The sequence below is a fragment of the Eriocheir sinensis genome, chromosome 55, assembly GCF_024679095.1.
Source record: "Eriocheir sinensis breed Jianghai 21 chromosome 55, ASM2467909v1, whole genome shotgun sequence".
NCBI lineage: Eukaryota > Metazoa > Arthropoda > Malacostraca > Decapoda > Varunidae > Eriocheir > Eriocheir sinensis.
The window spans coordinates 11,759,130-11,780,468 of NC_066563.1; the positions used below are offsets into that span (position 1 = coordinate 11,759,130).

General features: G+C 43.2%; 1 protein-coding gene across 12 annotated transcripts in view; it reads left to right on the plus strand.

The window, feature by feature from the left end:
* LOC126984080 (espin-like) overlaps window positions 1-21,339 on the plus strand; it is a 171,214-nt gene extending 149,875 nt beyond the window's left edge. For 6 of the 12 annotated variants that reach the window (XM_050837480.1, XM_050837481.1, XM_050837491.1 and 3 more), the window contains 7 exons: window positions 13,941-14,162; window positions 14,592-14,696; window positions 14,942-15,319; window positions 15,650-16,471; window positions 16,874-17,052; window positions 17,198-17,388; window positions 20,067-21,339. In XM_050837480.1, the coding sequence (XP_050693437.1) occupies window positions 13,941-14,162; window positions 14,592-14,696; window positions 14,942-15,319; window positions 15,650-16,471; window positions 16,874-17,052; window positions 17,198-17,388; window positions 20,067-20,364 (2,195 nt within the window). In that variant the 3' untranslated portion in view covers window positions 20,365-21,339. Of the gene's footprint in view, window positions 768-13,940; window positions 14,163-14,591; window positions 14,697-14,941; window positions 15,320-15,649; window positions 16,472-16,873; window positions 17,053-17,197; window positions 17,389-18,201; window positions 18,273-20,066 lie in introns of all 12 variants that reach the window. The other 6 variants (XM_050837489.1, XM_050837488.1, XM_050837487.1 and 3 more) reach the window with 4 other exon arrangements.

Sequence of the window (21,339 nt, forward strand, 5' to 3'; positions counted from 1 at the left end):
CCCTGTGCTGCCCATGGGAGGTGCTGAGCAGCGTGACGTGACGCTCCCCCGCCGCCCCAGGCATCCCCCGCCCCCGCCGCAGCCCCACGACACGTGGACGCTGCCCCGAGCGTGCCGCCGCGTCACGACGAGCCACGGCTCCCTGCCCAGGCCCAGAGAGAAATTGTTTGTCGCTGAGGCGGAGGGCAAACTTTCAAGCCCCTCATCACCACGACCTGCCTCCGTCCACCCCGCGGGGCGTGACGAGGCGTTCCGGGCCGGCGGGGCTGCGCGAGGCACCTTCACCTCCCAGTCCGCCCTGGCCCCGCCCAGCGCCGCCACTCCCCCGCCGCCGGCCACCCCCCGCGCCGCCCACAGTGACCGGATAGCAGCCACGCGAGAGGCAGTGACGGACGGAGAAAACAGTGATACGGAATATAGTTCGCCGCCGCCGGCTGAGTGTAGGGGAGAGTGGACCAACGTGGAGGCCGAGGCCGAGCTCTCGGAGCTGCCTGCCAGTGACTACAGAGTGCCGCCTCCAGGGCAGGAGCCAGACCCTGCAGCCGCCTTGTATGAGCCCACCGAGGGCGACCTTCCCTCCCCCGCCATGGCCCCGCCCTTGAGGCAGCCTGAGGGAGGGGGCGAGGCTGGTGACAACATATACGAGGAGATCAAGGAAGATCCCCCAGCGTGCCACGCCGATGATCGGGAGAGTGAGAGCTTCGAGGCGCAGTACGAGAACGTTTCCGAATCCGACACTCACGCTGACTCCGGATACGAGTCTCCAGGTTGGTGGCGTCTCCCCCAGTCTTAAGTCTTGGGGGTGGGAACGAGTGAGTGCCCCGAGGGAGTCTAGCTATCGTTGGGGAGGATCGGGAGGCTCTCATGAACTCCAGCGCGAGTCCTTGAACTGTCTCACATCCTCACTGCAGCCACACAGGTAAAGGCGCCCCAGGTGTGTCGCGTGAAGGTAAGACTGAAAAAAATCTGCCAGTGGTATAAAAAGAGTATTTTTTTGTATTTTTTTTCCAAATTAAGGCTTTATTACTGGCTGGTGAGCAGGTGTTGAGTATTCTTTGGGTAATTTTGGATTAATTTGTTTAATTGCACCGCGTTCCATTGCCAGGGAGCTCAGGTTCTGCGTATAATTACTGGCGTCGTAAACTTAATTGAGCTCACTCTTGCCGCAGGTGTTTTCCGCTTCGTGTTTTCTTTTGATTAAGATTTGTCGTCTGTCTGCGGCATTCTTTTGATCGTATAGATTCGTGTTAGAAGGGTAGAACGTGTGTGTGTGTGTGTGTGTGTGTGTGTGTGTGTGTGTGTGTGTGTGTGTGTGTCTGTCTGTCTGTCTGTCTGTCTGTCTGTCTGTCTGTCTGTCTGTCTGTCTGTCTGTGTGTGTGTGTGTGTGTGTGTGTGTGTGTGTGTGTGTGTGTGTGTGTGTGTGTTTGTGTGTGTGTGTGTGTGTGTGTGTGTGTGTGTGAGTGCGTGCGACAGACAAACTTATAATTAGCTGATTCCCACACGCGGTCGCCAACGCTTTCTACTTCCGCCATCACGCCTCCCCCCCCCGCCGTCCATGTGCCCAACCACCTCCTCCTCTCTCCCTTCCCACATTTTTAACCTTCCCCTCGTTTCTCCTTAACCTCTCTCACGTGTCTCGCCTTCCTACCTCTCCTTATCACCCCATCCACCTGCCTCGCTTCCTCGTCACCTGTAACACCTCCACGTAATCCGTATCCACATTTTCACTCCCTAACATCCTCACTTCCATCTCTCACCTTCACCCAACTCACGTGCGCAAGATTTTTCAAACGACATATTTGTATTTATTAAGTTATATGGGTCGTTTGACTTTTTTACTTGCATTTAGGGGGACGGAGCTCGATAGAAATGTTGAATTCTCAGAGTTGTGGACATAATTTTTACAAACTCAGGCGTAAAAACAGAAGTGATATTACTTACAAACTCAGGCGTAAAAACAGAAGTGATATTACTTACAAACTCAGGCGTAAAAACAGAAGTGATATTAAAGAAATCAACGAAACCAACTACTCACGCCTCGAAAAACGGATCAAAAAAGAAAAATCATCCACAGCGTTGTTGATCAAGAGTAATATGTCGCTTAATATAAAATCCAGCGCTGCTCTGTCTCTCCTTCACCATCTGTCAACGCTGCGAAACCGGAAGAGGTGCATTGAGAGGAAAGGAAAACAGACAGATGTGAGAAGTAGATTAGAATAACAATGACTTATCAATCAAACAGGCAGAGAGAGAGGTAAATAAATGAGTGAAGAAATGCGCATGTTGTTATTGATCTCATGCGTGGAGAGAAAGGAGAGAGGAGAGAAATGGAGGGAGGGAGGGAGGGAGGGCAGGCGGGAGGGAGTGGGAGAGGGAGAAAAGAGAGAGGAAGAGGGAGGGAATAATTAGCGTTTCCTTTGACCACGCCTACAAGAAAGAAGATGGATTTTGTTTTCTTTCTTTTTCTCTCTCAGTAATAATAATGATGATAGTAGAGAAAAAGAAGAAGAAGAGGAAGAAGAAGAAGAAAACGACTAGAAGAAAAGATTAACAAGAAATAGAATAGGGATAATAAAACTAATGCAGAAAAGAAGAAAAAGAAATAGAAGAAGAAAAAGGAAAGCAAGAAAAAGAAGGATAGTGCTGAGAACAGAAATATTAATACAAAGAATAAGAAGAAATAAAAAGGATATTGACGTCGATAATAAAGAAACTAAATCATATGAAAGGCACGAAATCTGAGTTCCGGTACTAAAGGGAAAAAAGCGGACCCACTCTTTACCTGGCCGTCTTGAGCAGCAGGTGTGAAGCAGGGCAGTGAGCGGCGCCGACCAGAGAAAACTGTTTATTGAGCTTGACAAGAGATACGCAAACAGAAAGGGAGAGAGAGAGAGAGAGAGAGAGAGAGAGAGAGAGAGAGAGAGAGAGAGAGAGAGAGAGAGAGAGAGAGAGAGAGAGAGAGAGAGAGAGAGAGAGAGAGAGAGAGAGAGAGAGAGAGAGAGAGAGAGAACACACACACACACACACACACACACACACACACACACACACACACACATACATATAAAGTTTACAATCTTCAAGTAGTCAGCCTATGTGAAAAGAAAATTGATTGTCCGTAGAGTGGTAATGATAGTAGTAGTGGTAGTAGTAGTAGTAGTAGTAGTAGTAGTAGTAGTAGTAGTAGTAGTAGTAGTAGTAGTAGTAGTAGTGGTAGTAGTAGTCACACCAGCCTACCATGAACCACCATGAGCCTAACACCACACAACACCAATCCTTTTAATTCCCTTCCTGCGTGACTGGCTTTCCTTTGCATCGTTATAATCTTTTGCATTCAAGTTTAGAGCCAGAAAAAAAAAGAAGACGAAGGAAAGATTTGGGTCAAGCCATGTGTTTTCTTCGTGTGTGTGTGTGTGTGTGTGTGTGTGTGTGTGTGTGTGTGTGTGTGCGTGCGACGAACGTTCCTGCTCGTCACATTTAGTCGACGTTTTGGCAGAGAGAAAATTTTCGTCGTCAGGTCGATGATTGGTTGCTCTCCTACGTCTGCCCGTCTTCCCTCCGCCCCCCCCCTCTCCCCCCTCTTCCCCCTGCCCCCCTCTCCGACGCCAGGTGGCCGGTGCGCGCGTGAAAATGATAGCGGCTAATCCCTCGTAATAGAGAAATATGAAGCGTCGATTGGAGCGCCGCCGCCACGGTCTCGTTCATGTGTTTATCATCGTTTTCAGCTCCGTTTTTTTTTCCTGATTTATATGATTACGTTTATATATTTCTCTCGTCTTTTCACTTTTTTATGGCTTTGTTTTCGTGTGTTTGTCTAGGTTGTATATATATATATTTTTTTTTCTGATGCGTTTTAGTGTGTGTGTGTGTGGGGGGGGGCGGGGGGGGTTAGTGTTTTATTTTCTCAATTTCTTTTGCGCTTTTCTCCCCGTCTTTAGTCCATGATATATATTGTGTCCGTGTCGTCTTAAGTGTTACTAATCGTCTCACTAACGCTTGAGTTCCAGAGAAAGTGGGTTATATACGAGAAACGCCTCGAGGCATTCTTTCTCCTCCGTTATTGAATGTAGGAAAAAACAACATGGGTAGCGACTCTGCTATCGAAACTAAAGAAAACGGAATTAATGCGAGAAACCTTTATTGGCATTCTTTCATCTCTCTGTTATGTTGCTGAATGTAAAAATAAAATAAAAAAGCATGCGTGGGGAGTCTCTCCTATCGAAATAAAAGAAAAATTAAATAACACGGCTTCTGGAAACTAATACATATTGAATACCTGCTCTACATATTTTTAACCGCGAGAAAATGTTATTGGCATTCTTTTACCTGCGTTGTTGAATGTATAGGAAAAAAAAAACATGCGTGGGGAGAGAATACTATAGAGAAAAAAATAACACGAGGTCTGGAAACTAATACATATTGAATACCTGCTCTACATATTTTTAACCGCGAGAAAATGTTATTGCCATTCTTTTACCTGCGTTGTTGAATGTATAGGAAAAAAAAAACAGATGCGTAGGAAGAGAGTGATATAGAGAAAAAAATAACACGAGGTCTGGAAACTAATACATATTGAATACCCGCTCTACATATTTTTAACCGCGAGAAAATTTTATTGCCATTCTTTTACCTGTGTTGTTGAATGTATAGGAAAAAAAAACCATGCGTAGAGAGAGAATACTATAGAGAAAAAAAATAACACGAGGTCTGGAAACTAATACATACTCAATGGCTGTTCTACATATTTTTAGCCGCGAAAAAAGAATTATTGGCATTTTTATATCTCCTTTCTATTCCGTTGTTGAATATATAAAACAGATGCGTAGGAAGAGAGTGCTATAGAAGAAAAAAATATGTATCACGAGCTCTGGAAACTGATACATATGCAATAACTGCTCTACATATTTCTAACCGCGAGAAAACTTATTTAAGGATTGTTTCACCTCCTCTCACTTCCGTTAATGAATCCAAACAAAGGCGTGGCCAGACTTTCATTTGTTTATCGAAGGAAAAAGTAAATACGGTCTAGACGCTAATACATATTGAATACCTGCACTACTTATTTTAAACTGCGAGAAAATCTTATAAGTATTGTTTCACCTCCTCCTGAGCTCCGTTAGTGAATGTAAACAGAGGCGTGGCAAGACTCATTTGTTTATCGAAGGAAAAAGTAAATACGGTCTAGGCACTAATACATATTGAATACTTGCGCTACTCATTTTAAACTGCGAGAAAATCTTATAAGTATTGTTTCACCTCCTCCTGAGCTCCGTTATTGAATGTAAACAGAGGCGTGGCAAGACTCTCAATTGTTTATCGAAGGAAATAGTAAATAAGATCTAGACACTAATACATATTGAATACCTGCGCTACTCATTTTAAACTGCGAGAAAATCTTATAAGTATTCTTTCATTTCCACCTGAGCTCCGTTATTGAATGTAAACAGAGGCGTGGCCAGACTCATTTGTTTATCGAAGGAAATAGTAAATACGGTCTCGACACTAATACATATTGAATACCTGCGCTACTCATTTTAAACTGCGAGAAAATCTTATAAGTATTGTTTCACCTCCTCCTTTGTTCCGTTATTGAATGTAAACAGAGGCGTGGCAGGATTTGTATTTGTTTATTGAAGGGAAATAAATCACTCGTAGTCTGGAAACAGTTAGATATTTTTTTTCCTTCCCTTTGCTTCCTGGTGCTCCCCGTTGCATGTTTTTAGTTTGCTTCTCCCTCTTCTCTTCCCCCTGTCTATTCCTTCACCTCTACCACCTTTACTCTCATACTTATTTATTCTACACTCCCTATACCCATACTGATACCTTATACACCCTTACCCCTTGACTTTCCCATTCTACACTCCCTCTGCTCATACTGATACCTTATACACCCTTACTCCTTGACTTTCACACTCTCTATACTCGTACTAATCCCTGATACTTCCCTGGTGCTTCCTATATTCTTCCCTGATGCTTCTCTGATACTTCCCTTTGCTTCTCGCTCGTCACTTCCATCCGTGTCCCTCCCTCACCTATATCACTTTCATGTTCGTATTCATTCATTCTACATACTTTGTACTCATGTGAAACCCTTAATCACACTCACACCTTGAATATCTCACTTTCCTATACTCACGTTTCTTCTCATACCTAGAATTTCAATCTCTCTTTAATGATACTAATCCTTGAAACACACTCGTCCTGACTTTCACACTTTCCTATACTCATATTTCTTCCCCATACACTCTCACACCTTGACTTTCACACACTCTATATTGATACTAATCTCTTATACACCCTAACTTGACTTTCACTCTCTCTCTCTCTCTAATAATACTAATCCTTGAAACACCTTCATCTTGAGTTTCACACTTTCCTATACTCATATTTCTTCCTTATACACTATCATACATCGACTTTCACGCACTCTATATTGATACTAATCCCTTATACACCTTAACTTGACTTTCACTCTCTCTATAATAATGGTAATCCTTGAAAAACACACTCATCTTGACTTTCACGCACTTTCATCTCTCATCTTCACCACACACTAATTAACATCTCTTCCTCACCTGCATTACACCTTTTTCTTCTTACCTGAGTGAAAGTAATTAGCGACACAACTCGTTCGCTCATCAGGAGGAAATTTATCACGCGCGGTCTGGGAACTCTAATGAATACCTGCCGTACATGTCTACCTTTTAATTTTCTTACGTGAGTGAAGGCTTTTAGCGGCTTGTCACGCCCTCTTCTGGTCACGAGGCAAGAGTGGTTTTGTTGTTAGTGGTCACGTGGTAGTAGTTTGTAACGGTGGCGGTGGTGGGGGGTCAGAAGATTTATTAGACAGAGTACAGGTATAGCCAAGCAGCGTCGTAATGGCAGCAGTGACCGCAACAGTGAGAATAACGCCTGGAGAAATATATTTATCTTCACCGCCACTCCAGCCATCATCACCTCCACCAACGTAAACAACAACTGCTACTGTTAATACTGCTGCTGCTGTCTATGTATTCTGCTGGCATGATTACCACCACCTCCAGAAAAACAACAACTGCAACAACAACAACAACAACAACAACAACAACACTACTACTACTACTACTACTACTACTACTACTACTACTACTAAGATGGAGAAGAAGAAAAAGAAGGAGAAGAAGAAAAAGAAGAAGTAGACGAAGAAGATGATGAAAAAGAAAAAAGTAGAAGAAGAAGAAGAAGAAAAAGAAGAAGAAGAATGATAATTGCAATACGTAACAAAACAAAATTACTATATTATACCAAACAACGGCAAATCAGATAGCATAACAAAACATCACCATCACCACCACCACCACCACCGCCAATTCCACCACCCATCACCATTCACTCACCCTCAAGCAGTCTACCATCACCACCACCCATTCCACCACCCATCACCATTCACTCACCCTCAAGCAGTCTACCACCACCACCATCACCACCCAGCCCATTACTCAGGGTACACTCACAAACACACATACACACACGCGCGCTCGGCAGGCAGGTGCGTTCCCTTACCCGCTAATCCCCAGTAACAGGTTGAGCTTCCGCAGCGAGGCGTGACCGACAGCGAGCCAGGTACTCCATGCTTACCTGTGGGCGGCTCGGGTTGCTATGGAGGCGGGGAAAGGATGGGAAGAGCTAGAGGGGGAAGGGAGGAGGAGGAGGAGGAGGTGCATGAGAGATAAATCAAGGCGTAACAAGGGAAAGAAAGTAACGTGTTTAGAAAGATGGGAAAGGAAACGAAAGAAAAGGAATAAGGATGGAAGAGGCAAGGGAAGGAAAGAAGGGGAGCAAGAGAGAGAGATCAATTACGAGATAGCAAGGGGAAGAAAATGATGGGCATAGAAAGAATGGAAGGAAGGAGACCAGGGGAGAGGAACGAGGGATGAGATGGGAACGGGGAAAGAACTGGAGAGGCAAGGGAGGGAAGAGAAGAGGAGAGAAACAAGGGAAAGAAAATAACGAGGACAAAAAGAATGGAAAAAAGAGGAAACAAGGGAAGAAGAACAAGAGATGAATGAAAGAAATACCAGGAAGACGATACAAGGAATTGGGCGAGACGGTATAGGGGAAAAAATGCAAAGAAATGAAGGAAACGAACGAAAATTAGGAGTTAATGTCTACCGAAAAAAGACAAAGGGAGAGAAACAAGATTGAATGATTGAAGAACGAGGCAAGAACGAGAAATTAAAGGACGAAGCAGGAATAGAAAGATAAGAGAAGAGAATGGAGGACAGGATATAATGAGCGTACAAGGAAATGGACGGGACGAAAGAATAGACAAGGAGGAACAGGAGAAGAGAAGGGATAGAGGAGACATGACGAGAGCGAGGGAAAGCAAGGGAGATATGAAGGACGAAGGAAGCACATATAAAAGAGAGGAAGAGAAAGTAAGGAAGAGGCCGAGAAAGTGGAAGCATAGGGAGTAAAAAAAGAAAAAAAAGGAGTTATTAAGATAATTTGTGGGAGCGAAAGAAGAATGAAATGCAGAGATGATGAATTAAGCCTGGGAAGCGATGAGAAAAGGAAAGCGAATATTATCTTTCAAGACGAAGGAAAGAAAGAGAGAGAAAACTAGTCATGCAAATATGTCGATAGCAGCAAGAAAACCACGATAGTTGTAAATACGTGAGAACTTTTTAATGGGAATATAAGGTAAACTAAATATGTTCTTTTGTTGAAGGGAAGCTTTTACAACGAAGGAGAAGATGAAAGATGGGGAAATGTTAAATGTTTAGAATGAGGAAAATATAAACATGAAAATAGACGAACACAGGAACAATAGAGATGAAAGAAAAAGGAAAGGAAAAGCGAAACCAGGAACGAAGGAGATGAAAGGAAAGAAGGGAAAAATAGATGAAGATAGGCTAATACAGGAACGAAAGAACGGAATGCAAAGAAAGGAAAAACAGATGAAGATAGACGAGTACAGGAACGAAAGAAATGAAGATAAAAAGAAGGAAAAATAGATGAAAATAGTCAGGAACATAAGAGATGAAAGCAAAGGGGAAGGAAAAAGCGAGAAAATTATTAACGTAGGAGCAAGGAAAAGCATAATGACTCTATAATCAAAGGGAAAGGATGTGAAAGAGGAAGAAAGAGGCAGGTGAACTTAAGGACTGAGAACGGTTTAGAGAGAAGGGATGATTGGCGGGAGGAAAAATGTATGAAATCATCGAATAATTGATGATAATTTAGGCGCGGGATGCAGTAGTTATTTCTGAAGGTTTCTCTTTGATTTTTGGGGATGATTTGAGTCTGGAATTATCGACTGTGGGAATATTGAACGAAAGAAAATGGGAGAATAATGAGTTGACGAGAATGGAGGAGGAATAATTAAGGCAGGCAGACATTTATTTTCTCTTTTTATCCATCTTTCTGTCTTTCTTCTGCTTTCTTTTCTCCTTTCTTTCTTCCTTCATTTCTTCCTCCATTCATTCATTTATTTATTTACATCTTCCTTCCTTTCTTCTTTCCTTCATTTTTTTTCTTTCTTTCTTATTTCCTTCCTTTCTCTTTTAACTCCCCCTTTCTTTCCTCTCCTTCCTTCCTTCCTTCCTTCATTCATTCATTCTTTCCTTCCTTTCCTTTCCTTCCTTCTCTCCAGTCTTATCTTCTTCCCTCCTTATTTCTTTTCTCCTTTCCATTATTCTCCTTCCTTTCCTCTCTCCTTCCTTTCTTCTCTCCTTCATTCCTTTCTTCCTGCATTATTCCCCTTCCTCTCTATTCCCTCCTATCTTCTCTCCGTCCCTTCCTTTCTTCCTTCCTCAGAACAACACTGACGTATTCTCTGAAGGCTGGGGGCAAAGAGACTCATCACCACGGACAAAAGAACGGTCTTGCCACCTGCCTGATGGCTAAATTGCTTCCTGTATATTGAGACGCCTCGTGTACCTGCCGGGAGTGACACCTGTTGGTTTAATGAACTGTGTTACTGTACTTTTATGGTACCAGCTGCGCACATCAAGCGGTTAAGTCGTAGTAGGAGCAGTAGTAGTAGTAGTAGGAGTAGAAGTAGAAGTAGAAGGAGGAGGAGGAGGAGGAAGTAGTAGCAGTAGCAGTAGTGGTGGTAGTAGTAGTAGTAGGAGGAGGAGAAGGGGGAGTAGTAGTAGTAGTAGCAGTAGTAGTAGTAGTAGTTATTTTTATTGCTGTACACGCTTTTTTTCTGATGTTTTGTAGTAAAAGAAAGTGTAAAAGTTTCGTAACAGTCCATCGAACTCTATTTTTCCCCACCTTTAACTATTTACTCATTAGAAACTTTTTTGCACACCTTTCTTACCTCCCACACACCTTGTTACAGCTGTTTTCGACTCCTCTTACCCTTTCCTCATTAATTCTGCTCTTCCTCCCCTTTCTTTAAATATCACTCCTGTTTTTTATCTAATCTCTGTCCTACTCCTCTTACCTTCATTTAATACACCTTCTCCTTTTCACCTCCCCCCCTCCACCTCCATGTTGCATCACTTCTTTAAACCAGCGAGCGATCAAGGGTTTCTTTTCCTCTCTCGTCTCCTCTCCTTCGCGCCGCCCATCCTCCGGCTCGTCAGCTTTCGCGCCACTCCTGCCACGCTCCATTAGCTCGACGTGACTAAAAGTTAATGGAAGAGAAACTAGGTGGACACGGTCAGCCCTCGCAGGTGCCGTTGCGTTAAGTTAATACGTACGTAGAGAGAGAAAGGAAGGAGTAAAGGGGTGGTGTGTGGGGGTGATAGGTGGAGAAAGGCGGAGGAACAACAGAAAGGTAGAGAGGTAAATGAAGATAGAGGGAGTGGCTGAGAACGATTAGAAATGAACGAAAAATATGTTTGGGGTGACAGGTGGAGGAGGAGTAAAAGAGAAGGGAGTTGTGGAAGAAGTGGTAGAAAGGTTAACGAGAATAAAAAGATAAAGAAGAGGTAAAGTAAGGAACAGAGAGTGGAAAAGAACTGTTGGAAATAAACGAGAAATGGTTCTGAGAGTGATACATGAAGAGGGAAACAAAAGAGAAGGGTGAGAGAAGAACAGGACTGAATAATGAAGGAAGGGGAAGGAAGAACAGAGTGATTAACGAAAATAAGAAGAGGCAAATTAAGAAACAGGGAGTAGGGAAGTACAGTTGGAAATGAACGAGGAAAAGGAGGGGGAGTAAGATATGAAAATAAGAGAAATTAAAGAAAGTGATTGATGAAGGAAGGGGGAAGAATAGCAGAAGAGTTAACGAGGAAAAAAAAAGATAAGAAAGAGGAGTAGAACAGAAAGATTGTAAACTAGCAAGAAAAAGGCGAGGGAGTAATACGTGAAGGGGGGAGGAGAAAAAAGAGGAAGGTTAGAGAAGAACAGCTGGACAGGAGGAAAAATATGGTCAGGAGGAAACAAAGAATTACTGGGAGGGAAAAAAAACAAAAAAAAAACTTAAGAATAACGGTGTGATATAAATCCGTTTTCATTGACTTTTTTATGTATTTTTTCCTTGACGTTTATCCCCAAGTTTCTCGTTTTTTATTACATTATTTTCACATTTTTTCTGTTTGTGGCCGATTGTTTGCCGTCAGATGGCGCTAGGATTGTGTCTGAAAATATTTATTGTCTCCATCTGGCAGAGTTTGATCCAGCTATTGTGTATCGTGGCTGTGTGTGGATTTTATTGTTTCATTGCTTACGATAGCTTTGTGTGGCCGAGGCTGACCCAGTTGCTGTTTTCTTTCTACTTTCGTGACTCCATTTCTATCTTACATCTTGCCATCCTTCCTTTTTTCTTTCCTTCCTTCCTTCTTTTTCTCCGTTATCCCTTCCTTCCCACGCTTTGTTTCCTCTCTACCTCCTTTCCTTCCTTCCTTCCTTCCTTTCTTTCCTTCCTTCCTTCCGTCCTTCCTTTCTTCCTTCCTTCCTTCCTTCCTTCCTTCCTTTTTTCCTTTCTTCCTTCCTTTTTTCCTTTCTTCCTTCCTTCCGTCCTTCCTTCCTTCCTTCTTTCCTTCCTTCCTTTCTTTCTTTCCTCTCTTCATCCCTTCCTTTTCGTTTTCCTTTCTGCCTTTTCCATACTTTTCTTCGGTCCAACACTGATGTAATATATGAAGGCTTTGTTTTTGTTTTAAGCTCTATACACTTACCGTAGTTTCATATATCCGAGTCTAACCCACTTTTTTTTCCTTCCCTCCTTTCTTTCTTTTCTTCATCCCTTCCTTCTCTATTTCCTTTCTTCCTTCCTCCATACTTCGGTCCAACACTGACGTAATATATGAAGGCTTTGTGTTTTTTTAGCTCTATGCACTTTCCGTAGTTTCATATATCCAAGTCTAACCCTCTTGTTTTTTTACGTGCCGATCCTGTACCACTCTGTTAGGTCAGTCTCAGCCAACGTCACGCTTTCTTCGTCTTCATTCTGTTCTCTTTCTTCCTTCCCCGCAGCCTGGCACGCGCCCTCTCCTTCCCTTGTGGTCAGTTGCTTTGTCTCCTTGTGCTTGCTTTCTTCTCTCGAGTCATGCACGTGTTCCTCCCACCTGTCTTGCTTCTGTGTGTTCATTTTATCTTTCGTTAATTACTACCGCTTCTTATCAGTCTTAATTATGTTCCTTCCTCTGCTCAGTTGTTTTTCTTCGTCTCTTTCTTTTGGGTTCACTTTCTTTGGCGCTTTCTATTCTAGTGTCTATTTTGTGGTTCATCTTTTTTTTTTTTTTTCTTCTGGTTCTTCTCTTTCATTACGTATTTCCGCCTCCGTTCCACTTTCATCCTCCACTCAGTTTTCATTCCCTTTTTCTCGTTAATCTCTTTTATCTTTTTTTTTTCAGTTTCATTTTGTTTTGCTCAATATTTTCCTTGTGTGCCTCTGTTTTGATTTATCTTTGGTCGCTTACTGCCGAGCTTTTCATGTTCCACTCAGTTTTCATCTTCCTTCTCCCTCCTTTCTTCCTTTCTTTCTTTCGTTCTTATTTCCTTCTTTCCTTTAATTACTCCCCATCCTTTCCTCTCCTTCCTTCCTTCCATCCTTCATTCATTCATTCTAAATCTATTCTTTTTTTTGTTTGTTTACGTTTTTCCATGCTTTCTCTCCTCTTTATTTTTGTGGTTCATGTTTGCATCTCTTATATTGGCTCTTGTTTCATATTCTCTCTCCTCCCCAGACCTACTTACCTTTATCCCCATCAAGTCTCCTTCCTTTTTTCTTCGCTCGTTTGCTTATTCAGTCAACCTCTGCTCTTATTCTCACTCTTCGTACTCCTTTTCACGCTTTATTTTTCACCCAGAGTAAACTAATTTCGAGGATTAGATTGTTTAGAATGGTGCAAGTGACTTCAGTACTATATGATTCCCAGTGGTATGTAGCACCTCAATGTAGTGTTATCATTCTTTATGTGATCGCATTTGTTATTGTTTATATATTTTATGAATGCTCTTTGTGTCATTTTTGTTCTTGCTGTGGTTGTATTACAAGTTCCCTTATTAAGTTTTTCCTAATTTTATCTTTCTCCGTTCTGTATTGCATGATTTGTACTTATTTGCAAGGTCACATTTTGTTTTGCCTCATTAGTTTGCTTCCCTTATTATATCTTTATGTTTGTCTTCCTATTTGCATCCTTTCCTTTTTTTTCGTATTTCGTTGGGGATATAACCTAACCTAACCTAACCTAACCTGGGTCGTATTATAAGACATTTCGTCGGCCAAGAACACAAATTTGACAAGGCTTTCGTTGGAGTTGTGGGCATTTTCAGGAGTAGTTTTATGTCCCTGGTGGTAGTCTGACCCTTCTTTTGTACAATGAACCTAAAGAAATACTCATTAGTACCTGACTGACCTCCTATCTGACCTTTAGAAATAGTTAATGTGAGAAGCGAAAATGTCTTATAATACCGTCCTAGTAATTTCCTTCTTTTTGTTTTCTCTGTGTTCTTCGTCATTCGTCTTTACTGTCTCTCACGCGGCCCATCTCTCCTTACAGTGAAGGCAGACATCCACAGCAGCGACGACGCGGCCTCCACCTCAAGCGCCGCCTCTTCCCACGACCACCACTACGAGGACATCACGCCGTCCCTGCTGGCGGCGGGGCGCGGCGGCAGGGAGTCCTCGCGCCGCGCCCGCCACCACAAGGACGAGGCGGACGAAGACGAGGAGGCGGCCAGACAGAGGCAGCGGCTCCAGGGTCTCGACGACCTTATTGCTGGTGGGTGACGGGGCGTGGCGGGGCGGCTGCTTCCCTCTCTTGGTGTTAGGTGCCTTGTGTCGTGCTTGCTTCAGTAGTTACAGTACTATAGTGTCACGAGTAGTTTTGTTATTGGTGTCACAGTCCTGCTTTTTTTGCTATTGCTTTGCGTCACAAGTGTTTGTCAATGAATATTATGCAAAAAAAAAAATAGTTCAGTAATAATTTAAAGTATGCCTGCCTGTCCTGAGTAAAACAACCTGTACTTTTTAAACGGCTAACATAAAATATCCCCAAAAAAATGACAGACTGACGATAATAGGCTAAATGTTATGACAAGAAAAAAATAGACGTTCCCATTCACAAATAGCTTACATGTTGACCACAAAACTGACCTTCATCTAGATCTTCAGTGTTTTCCCATCTTGACATCTGACCCCTTGACCGCAGGTGTCCCCCCGCCGGATTATGACCGGGGGGCGCCACTGAGCGACGCATCAGCCCGACCTGACGTCTGTAACAGTGGCTCGCAGGGGGACATTCCTCCGCCGGCCGGTACGTGGAGGAGGAGGAGGAGGAGGAGAGGCTTGCTTACACCTTCCTTGAGTACATGTTGCTATATAGTTTGCTGCATTTATACTTCTAGGCATTCCGCTTTAAATGTTTGTATGTTTGTTGCATGTGGATTTCTCTATAGAATAAATAGTAAATGTGATACTAAACAGTACTAATACCTCTAATACAAAGAGTAACATTATCTTCCGAGTAGTCAGTCCCTCACAGCACTCATGTCGCTCCAGAATTCGGTGACGGGGGAAGTGACCGAGCGGGAGAGTCACCAAGCCGCAGGAGACTCCACTCGACACTCTCCATGCCGCCCACGCCCTCACACGCCCAGGGCCGCTCCCCCCTCTCCCGCACCAACTCCGAGCCTCCTCCGCCACCCCCGCCGCCCATGCCCGCCACGCTGCCCTCCCCCAAGCACTCCCCCTGTGCTTCCCACAGGTCAGATGAAGACGTGGACGGGCACTCCCCCGCCTCCTCCAAACCCTCCTCGCCCAGGTCCGCCCACAGCTCGGCCGAGGAGAGGGAGGACGAGGACCACGCCGAGAATGACAATGGCCATCCCGACTTCATGAGAAGGAATTCGCAGAGGAGTTCAAATGGCTCTGTTGGTGGTGAGAAATCTTTGAACTTCGTTTGTTATACTTTCTTCATTCATTATTATTTTACTCATTGTGGAAATTCGGACAGATTTCAAAGAGTTGTATCACAAACGTCTTATTTGATGCCAAGAATGAAAATACTTCCATCTCCTCATGTTATGCACCCACCATTTTAGTTCACTTATTGAGGAGATTCATACTAGTCTGAAATACAGATATCTCAAGGCAAATATATGCCAGTGTACATTCTTCATAAAGATTTCATTCTTATATAAGGCATAGATACTAAAATTTAATCACTAATGGATTCTTTTTCATGTATTTTTGCTTCATTCCTGCCAGGCATGAGTGCTGAGCGACCCACCTCCCTCCCTCTGGACATGGCTGACCATTATGGACAAATCATGGCCAATGGAAGAGAGAAGGAGACGACTGCTTCCCACGAGGACTTGGGACACTCTCCACAGCTGGGCAAGTCTCACATGATGCACGGGAAGAGCCTGCCGTTCATCCCTCCCAAGTTCCCGACACAGCCATCGGACTCTGGCCTCATCAAGCCTTCAGAGTACCTGCGGTCACTGGGAGAAAGTGGTGGTACGATGCGTTCACCCAGTGCTGAGGCGAAGGCTATGCATGGAACACACCACAACGGCACATCTCACCACAATGGTACATCACACCACAACGGAACATCACACCACAATGGTACATCACACTACCATGGAATGTCACATTATAATGACACACCACACCACCACAGCGACACAGCACACCACAACGGTTCAACACAACACACCAGCAGTCCAGAAGAGTCCCCCTCATCCATTGATACCCCTGATAGCAATGCTGCCGCCTCTGCCGTCCAAGCACCTCTTCCAGCGATCCCTGAGTCAAGCGAAGAGGAGACAGTTCCTAGGGAGGGTGGCGGTAGTGCCCCCCCTCCTCCTCCAGCTCCTCCTGCTCCTCCTCCCTCCTTCACCAACACCATGTCCAGCACACGCACCAACACACTCAGCACCAACCACAGCAACAACAACACACTCTCGCACGGCTCCAAGACGGTCCTGCCCACCATCAGCGTGACAGACCTGCAGAGTGTTCAACTGAGAAAGATTGAGACCAAAACTGTCAGACCCACCTCTGTCGCTATCAAGATCCCCGTGTGTGAGTATTATTCAGTTACTTGTTTCACCATTTGTTTTGTTTTTCACATAGCTAGTGGTGCAGTGTAGTCTGTTCAGTATCTTTATCTTTCCCCGAAAAACTCAGCATACGTATATCTGTGCGTTTTGGGTTAAAGTGAATTCTGCTTTTGGACCAATTTGAACGCTTTTATGACATCAAAATTTATCCCACCAAGAAAATCAAGGTCAGACTCATTCACAACAAACAACATAGAAGCTTAAAAAGTCCAATAAAAAGGGAGTTGACTGGCTAATTACTAAATCTTTACAGCAGCATAAGTTGATATTCCAGATATGAAGCATTTGTTGATGTATGGATAAAATTTCTTCCTCTAAAGTTAAATTGTCATTCCCATTCACAACTTGAATGAAATTTTTGCAGCCTCAGAGCCGATGATCACTGCTGTGAAGAATGATGTCATTGCTGAACTCAAGATGGGAGTGGACATCCCCGGCATCAAGAAACTGAAGTCAGAACGAGCCAAGGAGGAAGAGATCCACATCAAGATGGAGAAGGCGGAACTTTCCCGACAGTTCTCCACCAGCAAATTTGTAGATCAGGTGAGGAAAGTGTGATCAGCCTTTAAATCCTTGAAATTAAGGATAATCCAAGGCCTCGTATACATTGCTGCATCAGATTGCCTATGTCAGTATTCTGTTTATTGACATAGAATATGGTGATTATAAAGTACTTTTATTTTTCCAGGTTCCTGACACCGACCCTGCAGGAAACCGCATCCCAGAGTGGAAGAGACAGATGCTGGCGAGGAAGGCCGCGGAGAAGGCCAAGAAGGAGGCGGAGGAGCAGCGGATGCAGGAGGCGGAGGAGAAGAGGATGCAGTCCATCCCGCCCTGGAAGAGGCAACTCATGATGAAGCGGGACGAGGAGAGCCGACGGTGAGCCACCCTGACGCTACACAGACGCCAGACTTATCATCATCAATCAGTGGACGTCAGACAGATATTTGCAGACTTATTCTTTTGTTCTTACAGATTTTTTTTCTACTTCTTGTCGATATTGATTTTTTTGTTAGCCTTATATACTTTTTTTCTAGTGATTCGTTATGGTTTGTGGCAGGATAATTTCAGCTTGGGAGTTTTAGACATATATCATTTGACCCAGTAGTTTTGTCAGTACATAGAATAAGAAAAAGCAAACAAAACTTGGATAGATAATAGGACTTTTCTTAGTTTGATTTTTCACATATATGCTTTCATTTACTAATCTAAAGAGTTAGAAATATCTTACTCTTGAAGTTGTTAAAGTTTTCATTGTCTTTCCTCACTTCTTTAGCACACTGCTGACACACCTTCAAGACTTTGTAATGTCACTTTTAAACTATCCTGTTGAATTTCAGCGCTGATGACCTGACCTGACTGACATGATATAGACGTACGGACATTTTAAGTGACTTGAATTCTTTACCTCCCACTCTGTCTCCCTTGCTACTTAAGAACATGATATTGTATGTATAGCATCATTAGCATCGACTGCCAATGTATTTTCATGGTTGGCACCCTCCAGCACTTCACTAATTTATGTCACTCCCTGTTCAGCCGAGATCCCTTACTCAACATCCATAGATCTCATGACTATAATGATAACCCGTCACTAGTGCTGCCAGGAGCCATGGTGAACTCTTGTGGTGCTTCTCTCCACACCCAAAAGTGTCCTTCCCTGGAGCAGTTCCTGACTAGTTGTTGTTTCAGTAGCCATCCAGTCACAACATGCACGCAGTCTCCAGCCCACCTCGTCCGCATCCCAAGCACTAGACCCTAGAGTGAGTGGCAGGGGTAGCTAGCAGGGGCAGAGAGGCAAGGAGGCAAGGGACTGCTGATTTCTATTTATGCCATGCTTGCCTGAATGCTATGCAACAAGGGAAAGAGGGAACACAGAAGGCTATAAGAGTACAAATTGTGCCTCCTCTCTCTGTCAGCCTGCTTTATGTATTTCTTATTAGAACTGGTTACATATAAATTTCTTTTAGTTACAGTGTGTGGAAAACCAGTCCTATTAAGTTGGAAGGCTTCTTAGTTTCTGTTTTTGAATACGAAATATATGTTTGTGCTGTTTCTATCATGAATGGAGGTAACATGACACCCTTCCAGTTATCCTTCGTCATTATTGCACTTTATATTCTTAAAAGGATAGTCACTGATGAATTTATACATGTTTACTTGCATTGCCTTTTTTTAAAGTTGTGGAGCTCATTTTTCACATCAACTTATGTATTCTTTATTTTTGTTTGCTGTTCAACACACAAGACTCCAGGGTAATGTGGGACTCATAATATATTCTGCCACTTTCTTGTAAGAGTGACATACTTAAAAGTGTCACACATAAAGATTAAAGGAGATTTATCCTACTGTTACCAAGGAAAAAGACTGAAAGGGTCTGCCTACTGTATTGACCAAAGACAGACAAACCTCTGACAGCATTGACATTAATTGGATGACTCATAGACCAGGTTCCCTTCTTGAGACATGACCAGACAGACCAGTAAGAGACTGCACACCCCTTAAGATACTGACCTGTATACTGCTTCTTATATGCTTATGAATGTGCTGTGTATGTGAATATTTAGAAAGACATTCTGAATTTTTTCAGACTCTTCCATTTCTGTAAATGGTTTTCTATGTTTCATACTATCTCCTGCCCTTGAGTCTTGCTCTCCAGTCTGGTCTTCTGCTGCTGGATGCCACTTGGCACTATTCACTGGGGTTTCTTGGACTGCTAATTACCTAGGCAGTGGAAATGTGACATGTGATCTTAAACAGTGTTGTTATGCCAGTGCTCTTTGTATGTTGTGCAAAATTCAGTCTGATGTATCTCATCCTCTGCATTGCATCATTTCAAGTCTGTTTGTATCATCTAGAGTAGACCACCAAGGTGGGATGTTGTGCTGCAAGCCAATTACAAAGGTGTCTTTCTCAAGAGCTGTTGGTGCCTGAAGCTCTTTTCCTCTTGACTATGCAGTGCAGAGAATGTTGGCACATTTGTCACTTTACTGCTCTTGTTGTCCATCTGTTATCAGTTCACTGCCTGATGGGACCTGCCAAAGTCCATTTCTTATCCCTATTCTTGAAATGCACATATCTTCAATCTTGCTCTTCCCTAATCCATGATGTTCACGTCCTGTCTCTCCAAACTACAAACCTAACACCTATACTCGAGGGAATGCATAGCTACCACACATCTTTTTGTGTTTAAACAAACACAAGGCTTTTCCTTATATCATTTCAGGTTTCCCTATCTCCAGCTTTTCATAATTTATCTCAAATTACAACCTTGAACTGCCAAATATTCTGTCAAATGCTTTCATAATAATTATCATCCCTTCCTCATTGAGTCATAGGATTATCATTACTAAACCAAGAAAGCTTATATACTAAATATTACTTGTGATTTATTAAGAAAATATTATCAGGAATTTTATATATCAATGTATCAAAGATGTTTTTAGCTTATTGTTCAAGTCCATAAAATACAACAGCTTGTATTTTTACCTCTGTTGGATAAACATAAAAAAGTCATGCACTGCATGAAAGAAAACTTCAACCTCCCTTCCTTACAGGAGTGCCTTGTATGTGCCCAAGGTGGAGGAGGTGAAGAGAATCAAGGTCACACCAGTCCTGCAGCAGAATTCTTCTAGCACACCTCAGAAAGGCCAGGAGGAGGAGGAGGCAGCGAAGGGAAGCACCAGAACCGCCACCTCCTCCACCTCCTCCTCACAGCCCAAGGTGTCTCCCTCCAGCTCCTCCTCCAAGGGCACAGTGGACGCCAGACAGGAGGAGGAGCCAAAGGAGGAGCCGCCCAACCCCTGGCGCACCAACCTTAGGAAAACCAACAGTAAACTGAGTCTACTAGAGTGAGCCTGACCGTCCCTCTTCCCTCCTTCCCCTTCTGTCCTAAAGAAAGGTTAAGAGAGCTTATCTTCGTGTCTTAGTGCTGCAGTATGGCATTTTTCTCTTCCTATTTAAGTCATGTTAATTATCCCATTGTTCACTCCTGTATCACACACTATGTATATTTTGTAATGGAATTATTCTCATGTGTATTCTACTCTTCACTTAAGTTTAAGTCTGCCAGAGTCATTATGTTATGTTTAAAGTATTGGCTTGTAAAGGAATACTGTATTTATGTACATAGGATATATTATTTGTGTATTCTCCTGTAAATAACGTGTATGTATTGCATGAGTGTAGTCGCTTCATGTATACAGATGTAATATTAACCATGCAGACTGGCTGATTCACTGTGCCATGTATAGAGGTCGTCTTGAAACCGTCATGACTCATTACTCCGGCGTGCTTGCTAAATTGTACTCACCACCCCAATTAGTACTCGTGTAAAAAAATATCACTGGGAAACTGAGCTGACATGAAAATGAACTGGTGTCAAATTACAGAATGTTTATCGATAAGTATCTTCACAGTAGTTAATTTTTTTACCTCAGTTCGAATTTCCAAGAGTAGTTGAGCTGACTTGAAAATAAAGTGATGTCAAAATACAGAAGATTTATCAATAATTGTTTTGATAGTAGTTAACTTTTATACTTCAGTTGCTCAGAGTATTTTTTTCCTCCTAATACAAGCGCTGAGTGGGATGGCGGGGACGAATTTGCAAATATGCCAAACAACAGAGTGATATTTTTGTGCTTTCTCTTCACAGCTTGAGGCCACGGGAGTTGGGTGGCAAAGTATCCCCCTCTTCCACGGCCCTCCTCAGTCCTCACACCCGCTTCCTCTATTATTTTTACTACTTCCATTTTAACCACAGGGACAATAGCATCACTTGTACTGTGTCCAGGCCGCATGGAGCTTCAGAGTAAATATTTTTCACTATTA